The sequence below is a fragment of the Rhamphochromis longiceps genome, linkage group LG9 (assembly GCF_057381845.1).
Source record: "Rhamphochromis longiceps isolate RC_006_pf linkage group LG9, R_longiceps_female_GT1.1, whole genome shotgun sequence".
Lineage (NCBI taxonomy): Eukaryota > Metazoa > Chordata > Actinopteri > Cichliformes > Cichlidae > Rhamphochromis > Rhamphochromis longiceps.
The window spans coordinates 26,432,557-26,450,101 of NC_140565.1; the positions used below are offsets into that span (position 1 = coordinate 26,432,557).

The 17,545-nt window shown below is 41.8% G+C and overlaps 1 protein-coding gene across 1 annotated transcript; it reads left to right on the forward strand.

Moving 5' to 3' along the window:
• Nucleotides 1-11,933: 11,933 nt before the first annotated feature.
• On the forward strand, nucleotides 11,934-16,177 carry LOC146662438 (sterile alpha motif domain-containing protein 3-like). Its single transcript, XM_085417824.1, has 9 exons — nucleotides 11,934-12,045; nucleotides 12,691-12,886; nucleotides 12,974-13,135; nucleotides 13,617-13,704; nucleotides 13,795-13,959; nucleotides 14,248-14,454; nucleotides 14,688-14,844; nucleotides 15,006-15,082; nucleotides 15,561-16,177. Exons 1-9 carry the CDS (start codon nucleotides 11,943-11,945, stop codon nucleotides 15,855-15,857), a joined length of 1,452 nt encoding a protein of 483 aa, XP_085273950.1. The 5' UTR covers nucleotides 11,934-11,942; the 3' UTR covers nucleotides 15,858-16,177.
• The last annotated feature ends 1,368 nt before the right edge of the window (nucleotides 16,178-17,545 follow it).

Here is a 17,545-nt window from a genome sequence, read left to right on the forward strand (position 1 = left end):
AGCACTACTCACACACCAGAGCCACACACCAGAAGGCTGGTCACACGCAGCAGGCTGTTCCACACCTAAGTCAGTAGCACACTCTGACCAGCACAGAGGAAAACCACCAGAAACCTCTCCCTCCCCCTCCACACTGCTCTTCTCCAGCTTATATCAACAAAGGGGACATAGGCGTATCCTTGTCTTGATGTCAGTGGCTTCTATCTCCTTCTTTGGCCAGTTTATCCCAGCAGGGTACCTGATCATGGGCAGGGCATAGGTGTTAATAGCCCGGATCTTGTTCTTACCATTCAGCTGACTCCTCAAGACTTGTCTGACCCAGGTGACTGATAATTGCTCTATTCCGTAGTCAGTATCCATAGCCAGCCTTGTCAATGATCTCACTGAGGGGGTTAAGGTCTATGCAGAACAGCAGCAGGGACAGAGCATCTCCTAGGTACATCCCGCACTTGATGGTGACTTGTGCTATGGGCTTGAAGTTGGCTTCTAGTGTTGCCCGCCGCATCCCCATGGAGTTCCTGATGAAGGCTCTTGGGGTCCTGTTGATCGTGTATAGGTCTAGGCACAGAAAGGAATTTTTGCCAATTCCTTTCTGTGCCCCACTCATGTATTGAGCCATGTGCCTGTTCATCTTAGCCGCTACGATGCCTGACAGGAGCTTCCATGTGGTACTGAGGCAGGTTATTGGTCAGTAGTTGGATGGGACCGGTCCCTTCTGGGGGACCTTGAGGATCAGGACTGTCCAGCTTTCAATTAGCCATTCCTGGTGTGTCTCGTCAACTAGTAGCTGGTTCATTTGTGCTGCGAGACGCTCATAGAATGCAGTCAGCTTCTTCAGCCAGTAGGCGTGAACCATGGTGGGGGCTGGGTGTTGTCCAACTAGTCATACTGGAGACCCTTTCTTGGATGTCTGCCACTGTGATGGTTACTGGGCCCTGTTCAGGGAGGTTGCTGTGGTCTGCCCTCAGATCCACTAGCCACTGAGCACTGCCGTTATAGGTTGTGTCCTTCTCCCATATATTCTTCCAGCAGGGCTGGACTGGGACAAAAAATCAGCCCGGGCATTTTGACTAGAGACCGGCCCACCAGGTATTATAGGAAAAACCATAAAGCCTTTGAATGAAAACAAACGCTGTTGTGACAGTGATGTACACTGTCTTGTTGGTATATGTATGATTTCTATACACTTTACATCAGATAAAAACTTTGGTTGTAAGATTTGGATAATTATTTGTTAAAAGCTAGACATTTTAAATGAGAATAAGAAAGAAAAGTATTTTTTTGTGTCCCCCTTTCCCTGTTAATGCCCTACCTGGCCCCCTGGCAAATGTTTGCTAGACCTGCCCCTGCACAGTTACCAGCTGTCAGCTACTTAGAAAAGGATCCTGGTGTTATTTGTCTCTCAGAAACAGTTCATAACTTCTCTTCAACTCATTCATGTCACCTAAAAGGTGAACCTGTTTCTCCATCACCTGTTCAGCTCTGATGATTCAGTAAGGACATCTCCTGGTTTCATCTTCATGTTTTCCTCTCACCACATGTTCAAACTGATATCATGACCAGTAGCTTTTATGCTGTGGCTCCAGCAAACATCAGCTGATACTAGAAATCAATATTAAATAAATTCTAACAACAGCTGAGCAAGCTTAAACCTGCTGCTGTTGTTTAGCGCGACATCCGCTGGTTTCCTCTTTCTGGTGCAAAGTGGGCGATAAACAAGAGAGAAAAGCCCATCAGCTGATCATTGATCAGTTTCATGATTGAAGTAGCAACAGGAGAGGGAGGGGAGAGAATGAGAGAAGAAGAGGCAGCTGACAGCGTAAAGACACAGAATAACCCCAGATTTGTCTCTTTTTCCATTCTAGCTGAAGTACGGGACAAATTGTGTTCCTTTTCAGCTCAATACGAAACGTGCAATATTTTCTCTGAATACGGGACGATTCCGTTCTTTTAGGGAACGGTTGGCAAGTCTACTAACTAACCTTATGAATAAAATCAAGTTCACTATCAGTAACATCATAGCACCCACCCAGCTGTATAGAAACTCCGTCATGCTAGCTAGTTATTGTAACTGACTGTAAAAAAGTCAGCACAAGAAAATAAACTACACTTCAACTTGGTTTATATCTGACCAAGATAGACTGCAGGTCATAACTTCTTACCTGAAGTTCAGTTCACCTGACACTCGGACTGGCAGCCGCCTTGGGTCTCTCCACCTCCTGCCTCCCCTTACTCTCACCCACCTGCTGGCCTCTGTGGAAGCTCCGTCACAGCCACCACCAAACAACTGAGTTATTTTTACACATCGGCCAGCATCTGGCCAATCCACCACCATTCATTGTTTATACCGTTACAAAAAAAACGCCACAAAAAACCATTGGCCCATAAAAACGAAAAATCACCATCGGCCTACCAGGCAAATGCCGGGTATACCCGATGGCCAGTCCAGCTATGGTCGTGCCATCAGTTAACCCTTTGCGTTCCAGCTGTGGCACACGTGCCCAGGGTTGCCGACCCCTGACCTAAAGCAATGTTGTAAAGAAAAGTGCACCAATGTGTCCGCAACAATGTGAGAGACTGATAAAATCATATACCAAAAAGGTACTCCAAGTCATTCCTGCTAAATATGGTCCTGCAAGCTGTCAACTTAGGTTTTCACAAAGCTCTTGGCTTAATTTTTGTTAAGTAATGACACAGTGTAATATGTAATATGTGTTGTTCGATCTGAATAATCAAATATATTTTAATTATTTTAAGACCTGGTAAGGGCCAAGTTTTTTCGTAATTGACTGAGGGTGTAAAGTTGGCTCAAGAATCCTTTGGGCAGTGACACAGGTTTTGTAGTTTGGGGCGTTTTATTTTTAAAAAAAATTTGTTTTCACTTTTGGAATTTTTAGACACAATCCCACATTTTCAATGGTTGAACAAACAATTGGAAGAAACAACATAAATTTCAATGTGGATTATTCTAAAAAGATGAATGTGTCACAGCGGGATGCGTCGGTGTGAAGATGAGGTGGACCTAGAAGCAGACACGGTGGAGACAAAACGGAGTTTCCAAAATAAAGCGAGCCTTTATTTGGCTGAAAGAATGAATAAACAAACAAAATAGCAAACAAGACTCAACTATGAACTAAACTATGACTTTTTAAACTATGACCTTGACGAGGAAAACATGGGGGTACATATGCAGATGACGTGATGCTGAACACAGGGAGACTGTGGACTTAAATTCACACATGAGGTGATTAGGGGAAGTGGAGACACATTGAGGACACAAACATAATGACAACACGGGGGACAGTAAAACTAAATACAATGAGCAAAGAACACCAGACGCAGACATGACATGAACTTGAGAACAAGATAACACAACAGACATGAAACATGACAGGTAGACACACTAAACAACAAGGAGAACCTACCACAGGCATAAGTGAGAGTACACTGAGGACAAGAACATGTAGTAAACAGAAAGAGATACATAACTCAGAATGCATAGAGTAACCTAAATGAAAAAAATAACTCAAAGCAACCTGATAATACAAGAACTAAACCTCCTTACAATATGCCTAGGAACACGAATATAATAACCCCAAAATGCTGGGTCATAGACAATTACAGCTGCCAGTCTTTTAGGGTATGGCTCTACCAGCTTTGCACATCTAGAGACTGAAATCCTTGCCCATTCTTCTTTGTAAAACAGCTCCAGCTCAGTCAGGCTAGATGGACAGCGTTTGTGAACAGCAGTTTTCAGATCTTGCCACAGATTCTCGATTGGATGTAGAATTTGATTGGGCCATTCTAACACATGGATACGTTTTGTTTTATACCATTCCATTGTTGCCCTGGCTTTATGTTTAGGGTCGTTGTCCTGCTGGAAGGTGAAGCTCCGCCCCAGTCTCAAGTCTTTTGCAGACTCCAAGAGGTTTTCTTCCAAGATTGCCCTGTATTTGGCTCCATCCATCTTCCCATCAACTCTGACCAGCTTCCCTGTCCCTGCTGAAGAGAAGCACCCCCAGAGCATGATGCTGCCACCACCATATTTAACAGTGGGGATGGTGTGTTCAGAGTGATGTGCAGTGTTAGTTTTCCGCCACACATAGCGTTTTGCATTTTGGTCTCATTTGACCAGAGCACCTTCTTCCACATGTTTGCTGTGTCCCCCACATGGCTTGTGGCAAACTGCAAACGGACTTCTTATGGTTTTCTGTTAACAATGGCTTTCTTCTTGCCACTCTTCCATAAAGGCCAACTTTGTGCAGTGCACGACTAATAGTTGTTCTATGGACAGATTCCCCCACCTCAGCTGTAGATTGCTGCATTTCGTCCAGAGTCAACATGGGCCTCTTGGCTGCATTTCTGATCAGCGCTCTCCTTGTTCAGCCTGTGAGTTTAGGTGGACGGCCTTGTCTTGGTAGGTTTACAGTTGTGCCAGACTCCTTCCATTTCTGAATGATCGCTTGAACAGTGCTTCGTGGGATGTTCAAGGCTTGGGAAATCTTTTTGTAGCCTAAGCCTGCTTTAAATTTCTCAATAACTTTATCCCTGACCTGTCTGGTGTGTTCTTTGGACTTCATGGTGTTGTTGCTCCCAATATTCTCTTAGACAACCTCTGAGGCCGTCACAGGGCAGCTGTATTTGTACTGACATTAGATTACACACAGGTGCACTCTATTTGATTTGATTTTATTGATTAGCATTCAAATATCTCAGTGAAGACAGAACAAAGATCTACCACAAAGCAAGAAAGCATGAGACAAGGCTAATCAAAAGGTATTGGCTGAAGCATTTTCTTATTACGCCAACCCTTTTAACAAAAGATCTTTTTGCATGCAGCTCCTGTACACAGGGCTCGAAGCAAATAATAAAACAAAGCAAAAACAAAACAAACAAACAAACAAGAAAAAAAAACTTTCCACCTTAGATAAGTAACTACATCAAAGCAAAAGAATCAAGAGGTTTTTTTGGTTTGTTTTTTTTTTTTTTTTGCCCTTTTCATTCTTGATATATATATTTTTATAATACTCTATTTTTAAACATATTTTTAAACAAGGAAAATGAACTACACCTTTTTAAATCACTGTCATAACTATTCCACAGGTTAACTCCTCTAACAGAAACACATCTCTGTGTGGGAGAGCGCCTTTTCGTTGTTGTCGTTGTTGTGCTAAGCTAACAGGCAGAATGCTACAAGCATAGCTCTAAAGAATGTAGCATCATGGGCAGTGTAGTCCGTGCTGCAGGGAGAATGGACTGCCATACACGTAATGGGTCTGTGAGCGCGAAGAGGGAGAAAAAGGGGAGTGGAAAGGTACGAGTTGTCATCGAGGAAAAACGGGAGCTGGAAGCATGTAAATATAATAATAACCACTACAGCCAAGAAGAGTGCCTGACGAGCCCAGTTGTAAGTAAGCTATTAAGACTCGACTGTACACCGTGTTCGTGTTTTCCTCCGATAACAATAAGTTCCGTTGGAGCAGTCTTTCAACGCCTCTCTCTGTCTCTCGCAAGAAAAGTTGACCCACACAACAAAGTAAAGCTATTTTTCGGCTACGAGCCGACAGGGACCCCGCCGTATTAGCCAGAGGTCCCTTTACTACAGTTCGGAGACACGGACCTTCAGTAATAGTAATAAATCACACAGCAATAGTACATTCACGTTGTTGTAAAAAGCATGATAATGTATTAAGTAATCTAAAGTATTCAGAATACGTTACTGTCATTGAGTAACGTAACGGAATACGTTACAGAATACATTTTGGGGCATGTATTCTGTATTCTGTAATGGAATACATTTTAAAAGTAACCTTCCCAACACTGTTTATACATTATCTGTGCCATTTTACAGGGAGTGCAGAATTATTAGGCAAATGAGTATTTTGTCCACATCATCCTCTTCATGCATGTTATCTTACTTCAAGCTGTATAGGCTCGAAAGCCTACTACCAATTAAGCATATTAGGTGATGTGCATCTCTGTAATGAGAAGGGGTGTGGTCTAATGACATCAACACCCTATATCAGGTGTGCATAATTATTAGGCAACGTCCTTTCCTTTGGAAAAATGGGTCAAAAGAAGGACTTGACAGGTTCAGAAAAGTCGAAAACAGTGAGATATCTTGCAGAGGGATGCAGCAGTCTCAAAATTGCAAAGCTTCTGAACCGTGATCATCGAACAATCAAGCATTTCATTCAAAATAGTCAACAGCGGCGCAAGAAGCATGTGGAAAAACCAAGGTGCAAAATAACTGCCCATGAACTGAGAAAAGTCAAGCGTGCAGCTGCCAACATGCCACTTGCCACCAGTTTGGCCATATTTCAGAGCTGCAACATCACTGGAGTGCCCAAAAGCACAAGGTGTGCAATACTCAGAGACATGGCCAAGGTCATGGCGGAGGAACATGGAAATCGAGCAGTGGCGAGAGAATTTAAGATTAACGAATCGATGGTTCGCAAATGGAGGAAGCTAGAAAACAAGCTCCGGCAGGTCAAGAAAACGCAGAGTTTCCGCGGAAATAAGGCGAGGTGGCCCGAGTTGGAGGAAAGACTCGAGCGGTGGATCATCGAGCAAAGAACGAGCGGGAGAAGCGTTTCGACGGTCACCATTCGGCTAAAAGCAGTTTCACTAGCTGAAGAGATGAACATTGAACATTTCCAAGGAGGTCCGTCTTGGTGCTTTCGTTTTATGAAACGGTGCCATTTTTCCATCCGGACCAGGACTACGGTAGCGCAGCAACTTCCAGCGGATTATAAGGAAAAGCTGGCCGTCTTCCGCTCCTACTGCAGCAAACACATCGGCGACAAAAACATCCAGCCCAGCCACATCACAAACATGGACGAGGTCCCGCTCACTTTTGACATCCCGGTGAGTCACACTGTGGAGAAGAAGGGGACCAGCACGGTAGCGATATGCACAACGGGGTATGAAAAGTCTTCTTTTACTGTTGTGCTTGGCTGCCATGCTAATGGACAGAAACTGCCGCCTATGGTGATTTTTAAGCGAAAGACTTTGCCTAAAGAGAAGTTTCCAGCAGAAATCATCATTAAGGCAAATGAAAAGGGCTGGATGGATGAGGAAATGATGAAAGAGTGGCTGAGGGAGATGTATGTAAGGAGACCAGGTGGTTTTTTCCACGCATCACCATCGCTGTTGATCTGTGACTCTATGCGTGCCCATCTCACAGCCGATGTGAAAAAACTAGTGAAACAAATGCACTGTGAGCTTGCTGTCATTCCGGGAGGCCTGACAAAGGAGCTCCAACCGCTGGACATCGGTGTGAACCGCCCGTTCAAAGTAAGGCTGCGAGCGGCCTGGGAGCGATGGATGACCGATGCAGACCACAGTTTCACCAAGAGTGGAAGGCAGCGCCGGGCGAGTTACGCCACAATTTGCCAATGGATTGTAGATGCTTGGGCTAACATGTCTGCTGGCACTGTTGTTCGAGCTTTCGCAAAAGCCGGCATCATTTCCGAGGAGCCGCACGGCACGGAAAGTGACTCTGACAGTGAAGAAAGTGAACTTGGCATGTTTGATGGAGATTTAGCGCAGCTGTTCAATTCAGACACAGAGGATGAGGACTTCGATGGGTTTGATTGATGATAAAAATGTGAGTACCAAACTTTGTTTTGCTCCTGCTTTATTTTTAAATATGCACACTTGTATGCTTGTGTGTTGTTGATGATGACGATTACCGGTAATAGAAATGTGAGTAAGGTACCGAACTCAGGTTTGCTCCCGCTTTATTTTTAAATACGCATACGGTACTTGTATGCGCCCTATAATCCAGCGCGCCTTATGTGTGTGTTAAATACAGTAATGGCACACATAACTGAGACTGCGCCTTTTAGTACAGTGCGTCTTATGGTCGTGAAAATACGGTAGTACTCACAAGTATTATTGGTGTTATTGTAGAAGTGGGTATCTGGGTCAATGTTACTTTCAGGGTCATGCATGTTGTGCTCTGCATAGTTAAATGTTTTGAAGTTCGTTTTCTCAGTGTGTGTGGCAAAATAACCACCTTGACAGTCCTTTTCATAATCAAATTCTTCCTCTTCAATATCTCTGAATGGAAACCTATAATCTGTGTCCAAATTTGTCATTTATGTGTTTTTGTTTTTGTTGTTGCTGTTTCCATTGTTTTTGAGCCGTAAGGCCAGAAACACTTACCATACCCATTGTTCATTATCCAATCGTCACTTTTCCAATAGATTCCATAGCAGATTCCTGATTTTTTATATTGCTCTAAGTCTTTGAGTTCTCTTATCATCACAACTTTCACTTCTTCGGGATTGCCATTTAGTCTTATCTTTACTTTGCAGTTCCTCGTCCATGCCGCTTGTGTCTAGGGATGGGTATCGTTTAGGTTTTATCCGATACCGGTGCCAAACCGGTACTTTTGAAACGGTGCCGGTGCTTAAACGGTGCTCAAACCGATGCTTAAAGAATGGAGAACACAAAATTGGTCCAAAAACCTCTCATGTTCAGCTGTTTTTTAATAAAAAGATGTTAGTTTTTTTCTGCAGCTATGGGGCATATATGGTATCACTCTTGGCTGGAAGCAGTGTATAAACAATGGAAAAAACACAAATTTTGTCCAAAAACCTCTCATGTTTAACTGTTTTCCACTTCTTCTTTGGTCATTTTAGCCTTTTTGGCCAGGGTGAAGAGAGTATCTGCCATCAAACAAGAAGACAGCCGCATGTAGCTATGATGATGTTTGCTAGTTCACCTTACATGCATTAATGTAATAACGTGGTTAGCCTACTCAACGTAAATTACACACGAACAACATTAAGCTACTCACGCAGAGAAGAACGGCTGCTGCTGCCGTCATCATCCTCATCATTTCTGCTACACTGGCAGGGATAGGGGCCAGGACTCTCCTCTTCGGGTTTTTGGGGGATGTTGCTCCGGGTCCGATAACTGGCAACCCACCCGCAGTAGATGCGCTCGGTGTGAGGTCTCGCAGCAAGCTATCAAATACGGCGCATTTCTCGGCTTTTAAAAAAAAAAACGCTATGCGTCGCCAGGTGTTTCATCGGATTTGAGGTGTTACCTCCTTTGACAGTATCACAGTATCACCTTAAAGCACTTGTTGCTGCTGAGTTTGCATCTTTTGCTGTGAAGTACAGCCAGACTTTTGACCGCTTCGCCTTGGGCATTTTTAATCTGTAGCTCTGCTCTAAAAGAACGTACGTACCTGGACCCGCCTACTATCCTCGGAAACGTAAAATGATTGGCTAGAATCTAAAGTGTATCACAGCTCAGGAAAAAAAAGCACCGAAATAAAGCACCGAAATGTGCGCTGCTTTTCGGTCTGGTTACTACCGTTTATGTCAGAATGCACCGGACACCGGTACCCATCCCTACTTGTATCTTATTTTGTTTTCTCAGGCTGCGTGCCTGTCTTGCAATTTCAGCAGTCTTTTTCGTTAAATGTTCATTTAAATACACACCAGTCCCTTTTAGCTTCTTACCCTGTTTCAGTAACTCAATCTTTGTTTTGCGACTCACAAACCGAATAATGATTGATGGCTTTGTTTTACTGTCTTTTCTGGGGAGCGTGTGGCATGCTGCAATATGATGGCTCTGAATACTTACATTCTTCGTTTGAAGGAATTTTATCACTTGCTGTTCAAGCGTTTGCAGCTCCTCTACCGGGCATCTTCACCGTCTTTACCTCTGCCAGCTGTTACTCTGGCGTAGGTTCGGTGTTGCGTCTCCAGTCCACTTATGACTAAATCATCCATTCTTGTGTATTGTTCAAGGTCCTCGATTCGCCGTTCCAAATCGTCTATTTTCTTGTCCTTGTCCTTTATGAGCTTTTTTAGTTGTTTTATTTCATCCATTAGGTCATGTAGCATACCTTGTTGTTTAGCCACTTTGCTCAGTTCATCAGACATGAAATTAAGCGATTTCCTAATCTCCTCCAACTCCTCTTCGACTCCTGGGTTTGCTTTTTTAGGCCGATTTTGAAAATGATGAGATTGGTATTTCCTTGTGATGGCCCGTTGAAGTCACTGTCGATTTACTTGTTGGTGCCTTGCTAGAGGAGCCTGGGCCCAGTGGCTGCTGGAGGATCCTGGGCCTGGTGGAGCAGGAGGATCCTGGGCCTAGTGGCTGCTGCAGGAGCCTGGGCCTGGTGGCTGCTGGAAGAGCCTCTGTAATCAGAAGGTTTGTGGTTTGGTCCCCATCTGCTCCGGTCTACTTGTGCAAGATACTGATCCCAAGATGCTGTCTGATGCATCTCATTTAGTCATCAGTTATTAGTCTATGGGCAACTGACTGCACTCAGACCAAAGGGGGCTGAATAATTACGCACACACCACTTTGCAGTTATTTATTTGTAAAAAATGTTTGGAATCATGTATGATTTTCGTTCCACTTCTCACATGTACACCACTTTTTATTGGTCTTTCACGTGGAACTCCAATAAAATTTATTCATGTTTGTGACTGTAATGTGACAAAATGTGAAAAAGTTCAAGGGGGCCGAATACTTTAATTCTGCGATCATCGATTTTAGTTGTCTTCTGTGGTCTTTAAAGTCTTGAGCATTGACCAGCGGATTCCTTCTTTTTAAGAATCTGCCAAGTTTTTGACTGGGCCTCTCCTGAACCTTTATAGGTTTATTTAGTTTTTTAGCCTGATAATGGCCTCCCTCGCTTAAATTGGTATCATATTTGAATTTCAGTGAAAAGCTATATAATACAAACTCAAGACTTTTAATCAACTTCAGATGTGTCTGCTTCATTTATCGTGAAACAATAAGGCCTCCTTATTGTTTATCCTGGCCATGAAATTGCTTGTCCTGCTTGTCCAATTAATCGGGCCAATGAAAATGGCTGTACTTCTTAAACGGATAATGGCCTGTCCTGAGCCTGGTTCTGCCAGAGGTTTCATCCTGTTAAAAGGGAGTTTTTCCTTCCCACTGTCACCAAAGTGCTTGCTCATAGGGGGTCATATGATTGTTTGGCTTTTCTCTGTATGTATTATTGTAGGGTCTACCTTGCGATCTAAAGCGCCTTGAGGCCACTGCTATTGTGATTTGGTGCTGTATAAATAAAATTGAATTGAACTTTAGGTACATGGTGGTAGTGTTGGTACACTCTCAGAAATAGAGGTACGAGAGAAGAACATTTTTGTACCTATAGGTACATTTTTTTTAAATGTTCCCTTAAAAGTACAATACTGGTCTTTAAAAGTCCAGAAATGCCCCTTTAAAGGTACAATTTGAAATAAAGTACAAATCTGTACCATTTTGACCTGTACTGCAGTGACAGTGGCAGAATGTGGTAATGGGTCAGCATGGGAAAATCTGGATGGGCCTGGTTAATTGTAAAATTCATATGAGATGTGAGTGTGCTCATAAAAGCTACATGTTATAATCAAATCTGTTGGTCCTCTCCTCTCTACGTAAATTATCCTATGATGCAAAGAATATCTGTAACCTACCTTTGTGTAAGTTATGTTAAATTATATTAAAAAACACACACACACACAATGACATGCAGGCACAACCAAATGATGTTAAAATAAAAACTGGTCCATTTCCATTTTAAGTTCCAGTTATAATTTTTTAATGTTTTAAATCTTTCAAAAACGTGAAATCATTTTACTGTTATGTTTGGCCATTTACTTTTTTTGCTTTTACTACATCCTAGAATTGTTCATTAATTGTGAGGTTTTTATGGAATTTGCAACATCAAGTTAAACCGAGGTTCTTTGGAAGTTAAAATGTCAAGCAGATTTTTATGTTACGGTGACTACATTTTGTAAGTTACAAATATAGTTCGCCAAGACAGCATAACGGTTTCTAAACAACTGCGCATTAATACCACAATGTTGTATTTTCATGTGTCAAGTTCGCAACGCGCATTAATCCCAAAGGCCGAAAAGGCAGCAGCGATGAGTGCTCCGCCTCCTCGCTGACTAGCGTTGATGCAGAAAATGACTCTCAGGGGGTTATCCACGGAGGAGCTCCTTAAAAGGTTGATGGAAGAAGGCATTGATGTGTCAGACGACGAGGCGCAAAGATTTAGAGGTAAGTCGGGTGTGATTTTGTGTTTTTATAAAAATTACAACGTGTAATTTTACAGTAGAGTTAGCGAAAGTCCGAAGAGCTAGATTTAACATGGGCGAAAGCTAGCAGTTAGCTAAGTTTTAAACAAAGAAAGGTACAAATGTGGACTATTTAGACTGTTGGTGGAATGTTCAACGTCTGTCTGCCCGCGGTATTCGAGTGTTTTATCAATAAATAGTGATGAACCGTGTACAACAATGTAAAAAAATCAATAATTTCTCAAAACATGCTAGTATGTAAATATAGCTATTAACAAAATCGTTTTCTAAGCAAAATTTATCGCATCTAACTTGTTTCCCGCTCAAAGGGATTTTAAACAATGGAAGGTACACATTTGTACCATTCCACCTACTTAGTGGGATTTTCGAATATGAGAGCTGTAAGCTCTGCGCAGGGACACTTACTTACATTTTTATATTACCAGTTAATTTATATTAACAATTAATCAAGAGAATTAATTGTAACTTCCTTTTGGGGAATATAGACAGATTCACAATGATAGCTTATTATTATTATTATTATTATTATGTATTGACCATAATGTCACTTTAAAACTAAATTTGAAAATGGTTTTATTTTTATTTCATACTGTACTTTATATTTCAGATAACGATGTAGATGGAGAGACGGTAGACTGTGGACTCACTGAGACCATGGTTGCATATCTTTTTGACAAGTCTTTCAAAAAGCAGCTGAAGTTCAGAGACTTCACAAACCGCTACAAGGAAGTCATCATCACTTTACAACCGGTCGACCCATTTGAAGGTACAGTTGAAGGTCCAGTGTCCCAAGCAAACCAGAGGTAGGTTGTGATAAATGTCTAAATTTGCATATGCATTTAAGTGCTTGCAAAATGGCTAGTTAATGCTGTTTTCCTACTGTATTGCAGTTCTATACCTTCTTGCCGTAGACTGCCTGCAGTTATTTCCATTCCAAAATTCCCACAAGATGTCCAGAGTCGCTTGGATCTCAAAGAACCAGTCCAGAAAGAACAGAAGTACCGAAACAAAATAATTGGGACTCTTTATGAAATGCTGTCACAGTACACAATGTAAGGGTTCCTTTCTGAATAATTACATTAATTTCTTAATATTAATATTGCTGTTGTAAGAGAGGCAGAGAACAAATGCTTAGCCCATCTGCCTCCCAATCTGGAGACCAGCGTTCGAGTCTGGCGTGACACACGGTTCCAATGAACTGGCAATAGTGGTAAAACCATACATCCTGTGTCTCCAGACCTTGTCTGGACTATGATATCCAAAGTGTTCATTTTCGAATTTGCTCAAGAGTAAATTAATAATTCAGGACTGCAGTCAATTAATTAATGAAGTTTGGGAGAGGTGTGGCTGTTTGTCCACGCCCATTTTTAAGAAATTAAAATCAACTTTAGCTACATTGATTTGACATTGGTCTACAACATACTATTTACGGTAATAACAATATGATTAGAAGAATTGAAGAACAGAAAAGCCCCCAGGAAAGGATAAGAGTAATCAGTGTACTGTGGGTTGTTTTTCTTATGTTTGAAACAGGTACCCAACCCACTCAGACTACATCCAGGTCATCAAAGCCCTGATTGTGAAGTATCCTTTCTTAAGAGATGTACACGGAAATGGTTATGTGAGTACCTCTCCTTTTTTGTTTCTTTTATAGATTATATTAATATAAAGTAACCATAATTAACTACTTATATACATTTGAAACAACTAGGACACCTGGCACAGCCAACTCAAGAGAAAGTTCAAAGCAGAACGGGCTCCCCTAATCAGCAACGAAGAAGTGAACCGGGTTAAAGAAAAGTTTGGACGCACGCAGAAACATCGGACCACAGAGGAATCCAGCAGCTCCTGTCTGAAGAGACTGAAGCCCTCTCTCGTAAGTCCTCACACCCTCAGCCTCTAAGAGCTAAGGTAACATATGTAGTCTTATTATGTTCACTGTAAAGCTAAAAGTAAACATTAATTGAAAGAAACATGTTAACAGATAACATTAACATAGAAAAAGGAACTTCACAGTTGATTTAACAAAAGTCAGCTCAACTTGCAATTCCTATTCAACATTTTTGCATTTTTTTCAAAGCATTTGGTGTACAAATTACCGCATTTCGAGTAACATTAACTTATCAGTTTACTTATGATAATACTGATATCTGCTTTGACAAAGGATTCGTGCTTTGTGGGGGAAGATGCAGCCTCCGTTGATGCTCATATCAAGGTGCTAAATGATCAGCACAAGAAGCTACATCCTGACACAGCACTGGTGAAAGACCGCATGACAAAAACCTTTGCATGGAGATGTCGAGAGGTAGCTGAAGGAATGTGTACTGTGGACCTATTAAAGAGATATCCATTCCTGGGGACATCTGCAGGGGTAAGAATTGTTAAGATGATTGGGGAAACGGCTAATGATTTTTTTGTCTCTAAATCTGATTATTATTTTCTGTACTAACTGATTAATCAATCTGTTCATTATCTTTAGAATTTTTGTTCAATGGTTAAAGCACTTTACATTTATCTCCAGTCTGTGTCTTTAAACATGTCAAAAGTTTAAATCCTCAATGTAAAATGTCATTCTTTTGTCTATTCTGCTCTTTTCATTTCCAGTTGTGTGATGAGGTTGATTTAATGCATCCCTGCCAAGACAACATCTGTCGTCGCTTTAGCGAAAACTTCACTGCTGTTCTTCAAATGACCAAGGATTTGCCACTGAAGAAGGTCTACATGGAGGCAAGAGAGAATGCACTGGCTGAAGACATTACAGGTGCTAATTTGACCTCATACAAATAGTAAATTTTGTGACAATTCATTTGCTCTCTCTTCCAAAGATAATTGATGTACCATAGTGCCATGTCAAGAGCATGTTAATGGGAATTTGCATGCTATCAAAATCTAATGAAGTGCATTTGCATCTGTATGACCTAGGAATTGACTTCAAGGGGGCACTTCTCTTGCCATCCATCTTCAAGGAGAAGATAGAAGATTTCATCATCCTTGGAGAGGTAAATGCATGATGCAATGCATAGCCTTTGGCCACAAGTTTCATTCTCGGTGTTTTGTTGGCATGGAGCTGAATTCAGCTGCGGTTCAGCATCACAGCTAAGCTAATGTAGGGGAAACACTGCTGTTAATCCACAGTGCTGCTGTGCTCTTGGGTTTTGTCTGGTGTTTATATAGATAGATAGACCTTTATTGTCCCCTTAGGGAAATTCTTCTTCACAGGTACTGTCACTGTCAGGGGTGATTGCTTTTGCCCTTGAATATTATGTCAAACTTTAGCAGCTTATCAAACACTACCACAACAGTCATTGGTCAAGAAGCTTTTTGTTTGGAGTAGGGGCCATGTTTACAGGTTATCAGAATAGACAGTTTTGTTTTGCAGCAAAAAAAAGAAGGTAATTTGAGGAATCTGTTGAAAATTCACTTGGCACATATTGCTTAAACATACTGTATACTAATGTTTTTCTTCCTCTTCTGCAGAATACTCCCATGAGTCCATACCCAACCATTCGAATGAAGGATAAGAGTTGGACAACTGCCCTCTCAAGACAGTGTCGCTGTGTTGTCACAGTTGAAGGAGTGGATGTTTGCTCATGCTGCTCGCTGGATGAGGCCTACATCTCAGCATTCTCCACCTTCTTCGTGTTCAACATGACCTACCCTGCATACTTCAAGAAAACACTTGTCTTCCTTCAGAACTGCATTGTCAACATAGGAGACCAGGGAGACAAACCCCTGCCAGTAAGTGTCACCAGGGTACTTAACCAACTCTATTAAATATGCCCCCACTCCACAAATGTTCAAAATGTTCAAAAAGGGCATTTACTCTGAGGAAGTTGATTACACATGTTGGGTTAGTACACGCACATGAGCCTCATTTCGGCATCACTTGTGGAATAAATGACTGCCAGGCAGCTTTTTCCAAGTATCACTCTTTTCAACGCCATGTGTGATCCGTCAAAACATTGTGTTCAGGTGTTTAATGTCTTTATGTGATTGTTTACTTTTTTTAAATGAATGTATTTTTCTTGACATGTCCTATGGCAATATACGAATGTAATCAAGAATGTATTCCTGTGGTTGTTTAAATGCTTTGATGTGATTCTATTATTGAAAATAAATGGTTAAATAACCAAATATTTTGGACTATTGGGGTACATTTTTGTCTCTTTAGGTACGAAATAGGTTGTCGCTGGGGGGGTACCCTCATAGGTACCCTATTGTACCCTTTTCAAGGGAACATTTCTGTACTATAGTTTGAAGGTACATTTATGTCTTAGGAAAGTACATGATTGTACTTCAGATGGTACAACTTCATAAGGTACAAAAATGTACCAAGCCTAAAGGGTACAGAAATGTCCTTCAAAAAGGAACACCCCCAGCGACAAGCATTTGTACCCTTTTTGGTACACTTTGGCACCCCTATTTCTGAGAGTGTATACAGAGGCAAAACAAAATAAATGTGTCTTTGTCTAGCAAATTATGAAACTGCTTTTGGGTATATCAGGCAGATTAGTTTCTTCTTTCTCTCTCTAAAATAATCACTTGAAGTTATTTGTAAACTAAGTGGTGTTTGTTAGGGGTGCAACGATATTCGTATCTATATTGAACCGTTCGATACAGTGCTTTCGGTTCGGTACGCATATGTATCGAACAATACAAAATTTGTAATTTATTTTATCAACTTTCCTTCTGACGATGCTGTCTGTGTTGAGCGCTCAGTGAATCTGCGTTCGACTACTCTGCCTAGGGTCGACAGTGCAGCCTAGGCGGAGTAGTCGAACGCAGATTCACTGAGCGCTCAACACAGACAGCATCGTCAGAAGGAAGAGCGCAGGGCAAGCTAGCGAGACAGAAGTTAAGCTCTCCTTACAACATGGACCTCCCCCACTCTCATTCAGATCTGGCGTTTGGAATTATTTTGGTTTTCATGTGACGTATGACCCTGAAGGTAAGCGAGTCATGGACTAAAGTAAAACAGTATGTTGAATGTGCCATGCAATGCTCAATTACATGGGTGGGAACTAGTGTGTTAGCGCAGTTAGCTCGTTAACGTGTTGGCCGTCTGGCCCCATGCACGGGGCGATCGGCGGTAGCTCGTTAACGGAGATTTGCCGTGTTGTGGCGTTAAGGTCATTTCAACGAGATTAACCTGAAAGCACTAGTGGGAACACAACGAATATGACTGCACATTTACGCCGACATCATCCTAGTGCAAAGACAAGTGGAAGCAGACAAAAAAAAGCAAGCATGCTACTAACTTTAGCCGAGTCATTTAGACAGCTGTTTAATATGCTGCTGAGAATATAGCCCAGAAGAAGCGGATAGTATAGCTTTTATTTTGGAAAGAGACATTTCTCTGTAATAAACTCTCTTTTCCAAAGATGAGTGATTCCTCAATCAGATACCATTGAAACATAGAAATGTGCATTTGCTCGCAATATCGCTAGCCCAACGTCCCGGGG

Excerpts from the sequence above, each read along its gene's own strand:
- LOC146662438 (XM_085417824.1), top strand. The coding sequence starts at position 11,943 with ATGCAGAAAATGACTCTCAGGGGGTTATCCACGGAGGAGCTCCTTAAA. Across the intron at positions 12,046-12,690 it reads CGAGGCGCAAAGATTTAGAG|ATAACGATGTAGATGGAGAG; the intron begins GTAAGTCGGGTG and ends TTTATATTTCAG. Across the intron at positions 13,960-14,247 it reads AGAGACTGAAGCCCTCTCTC|GATTCGTGCTTTGTGGGGGA; the intron begins GTAAGTCCTCAC and ends GCTTTGACAAAG.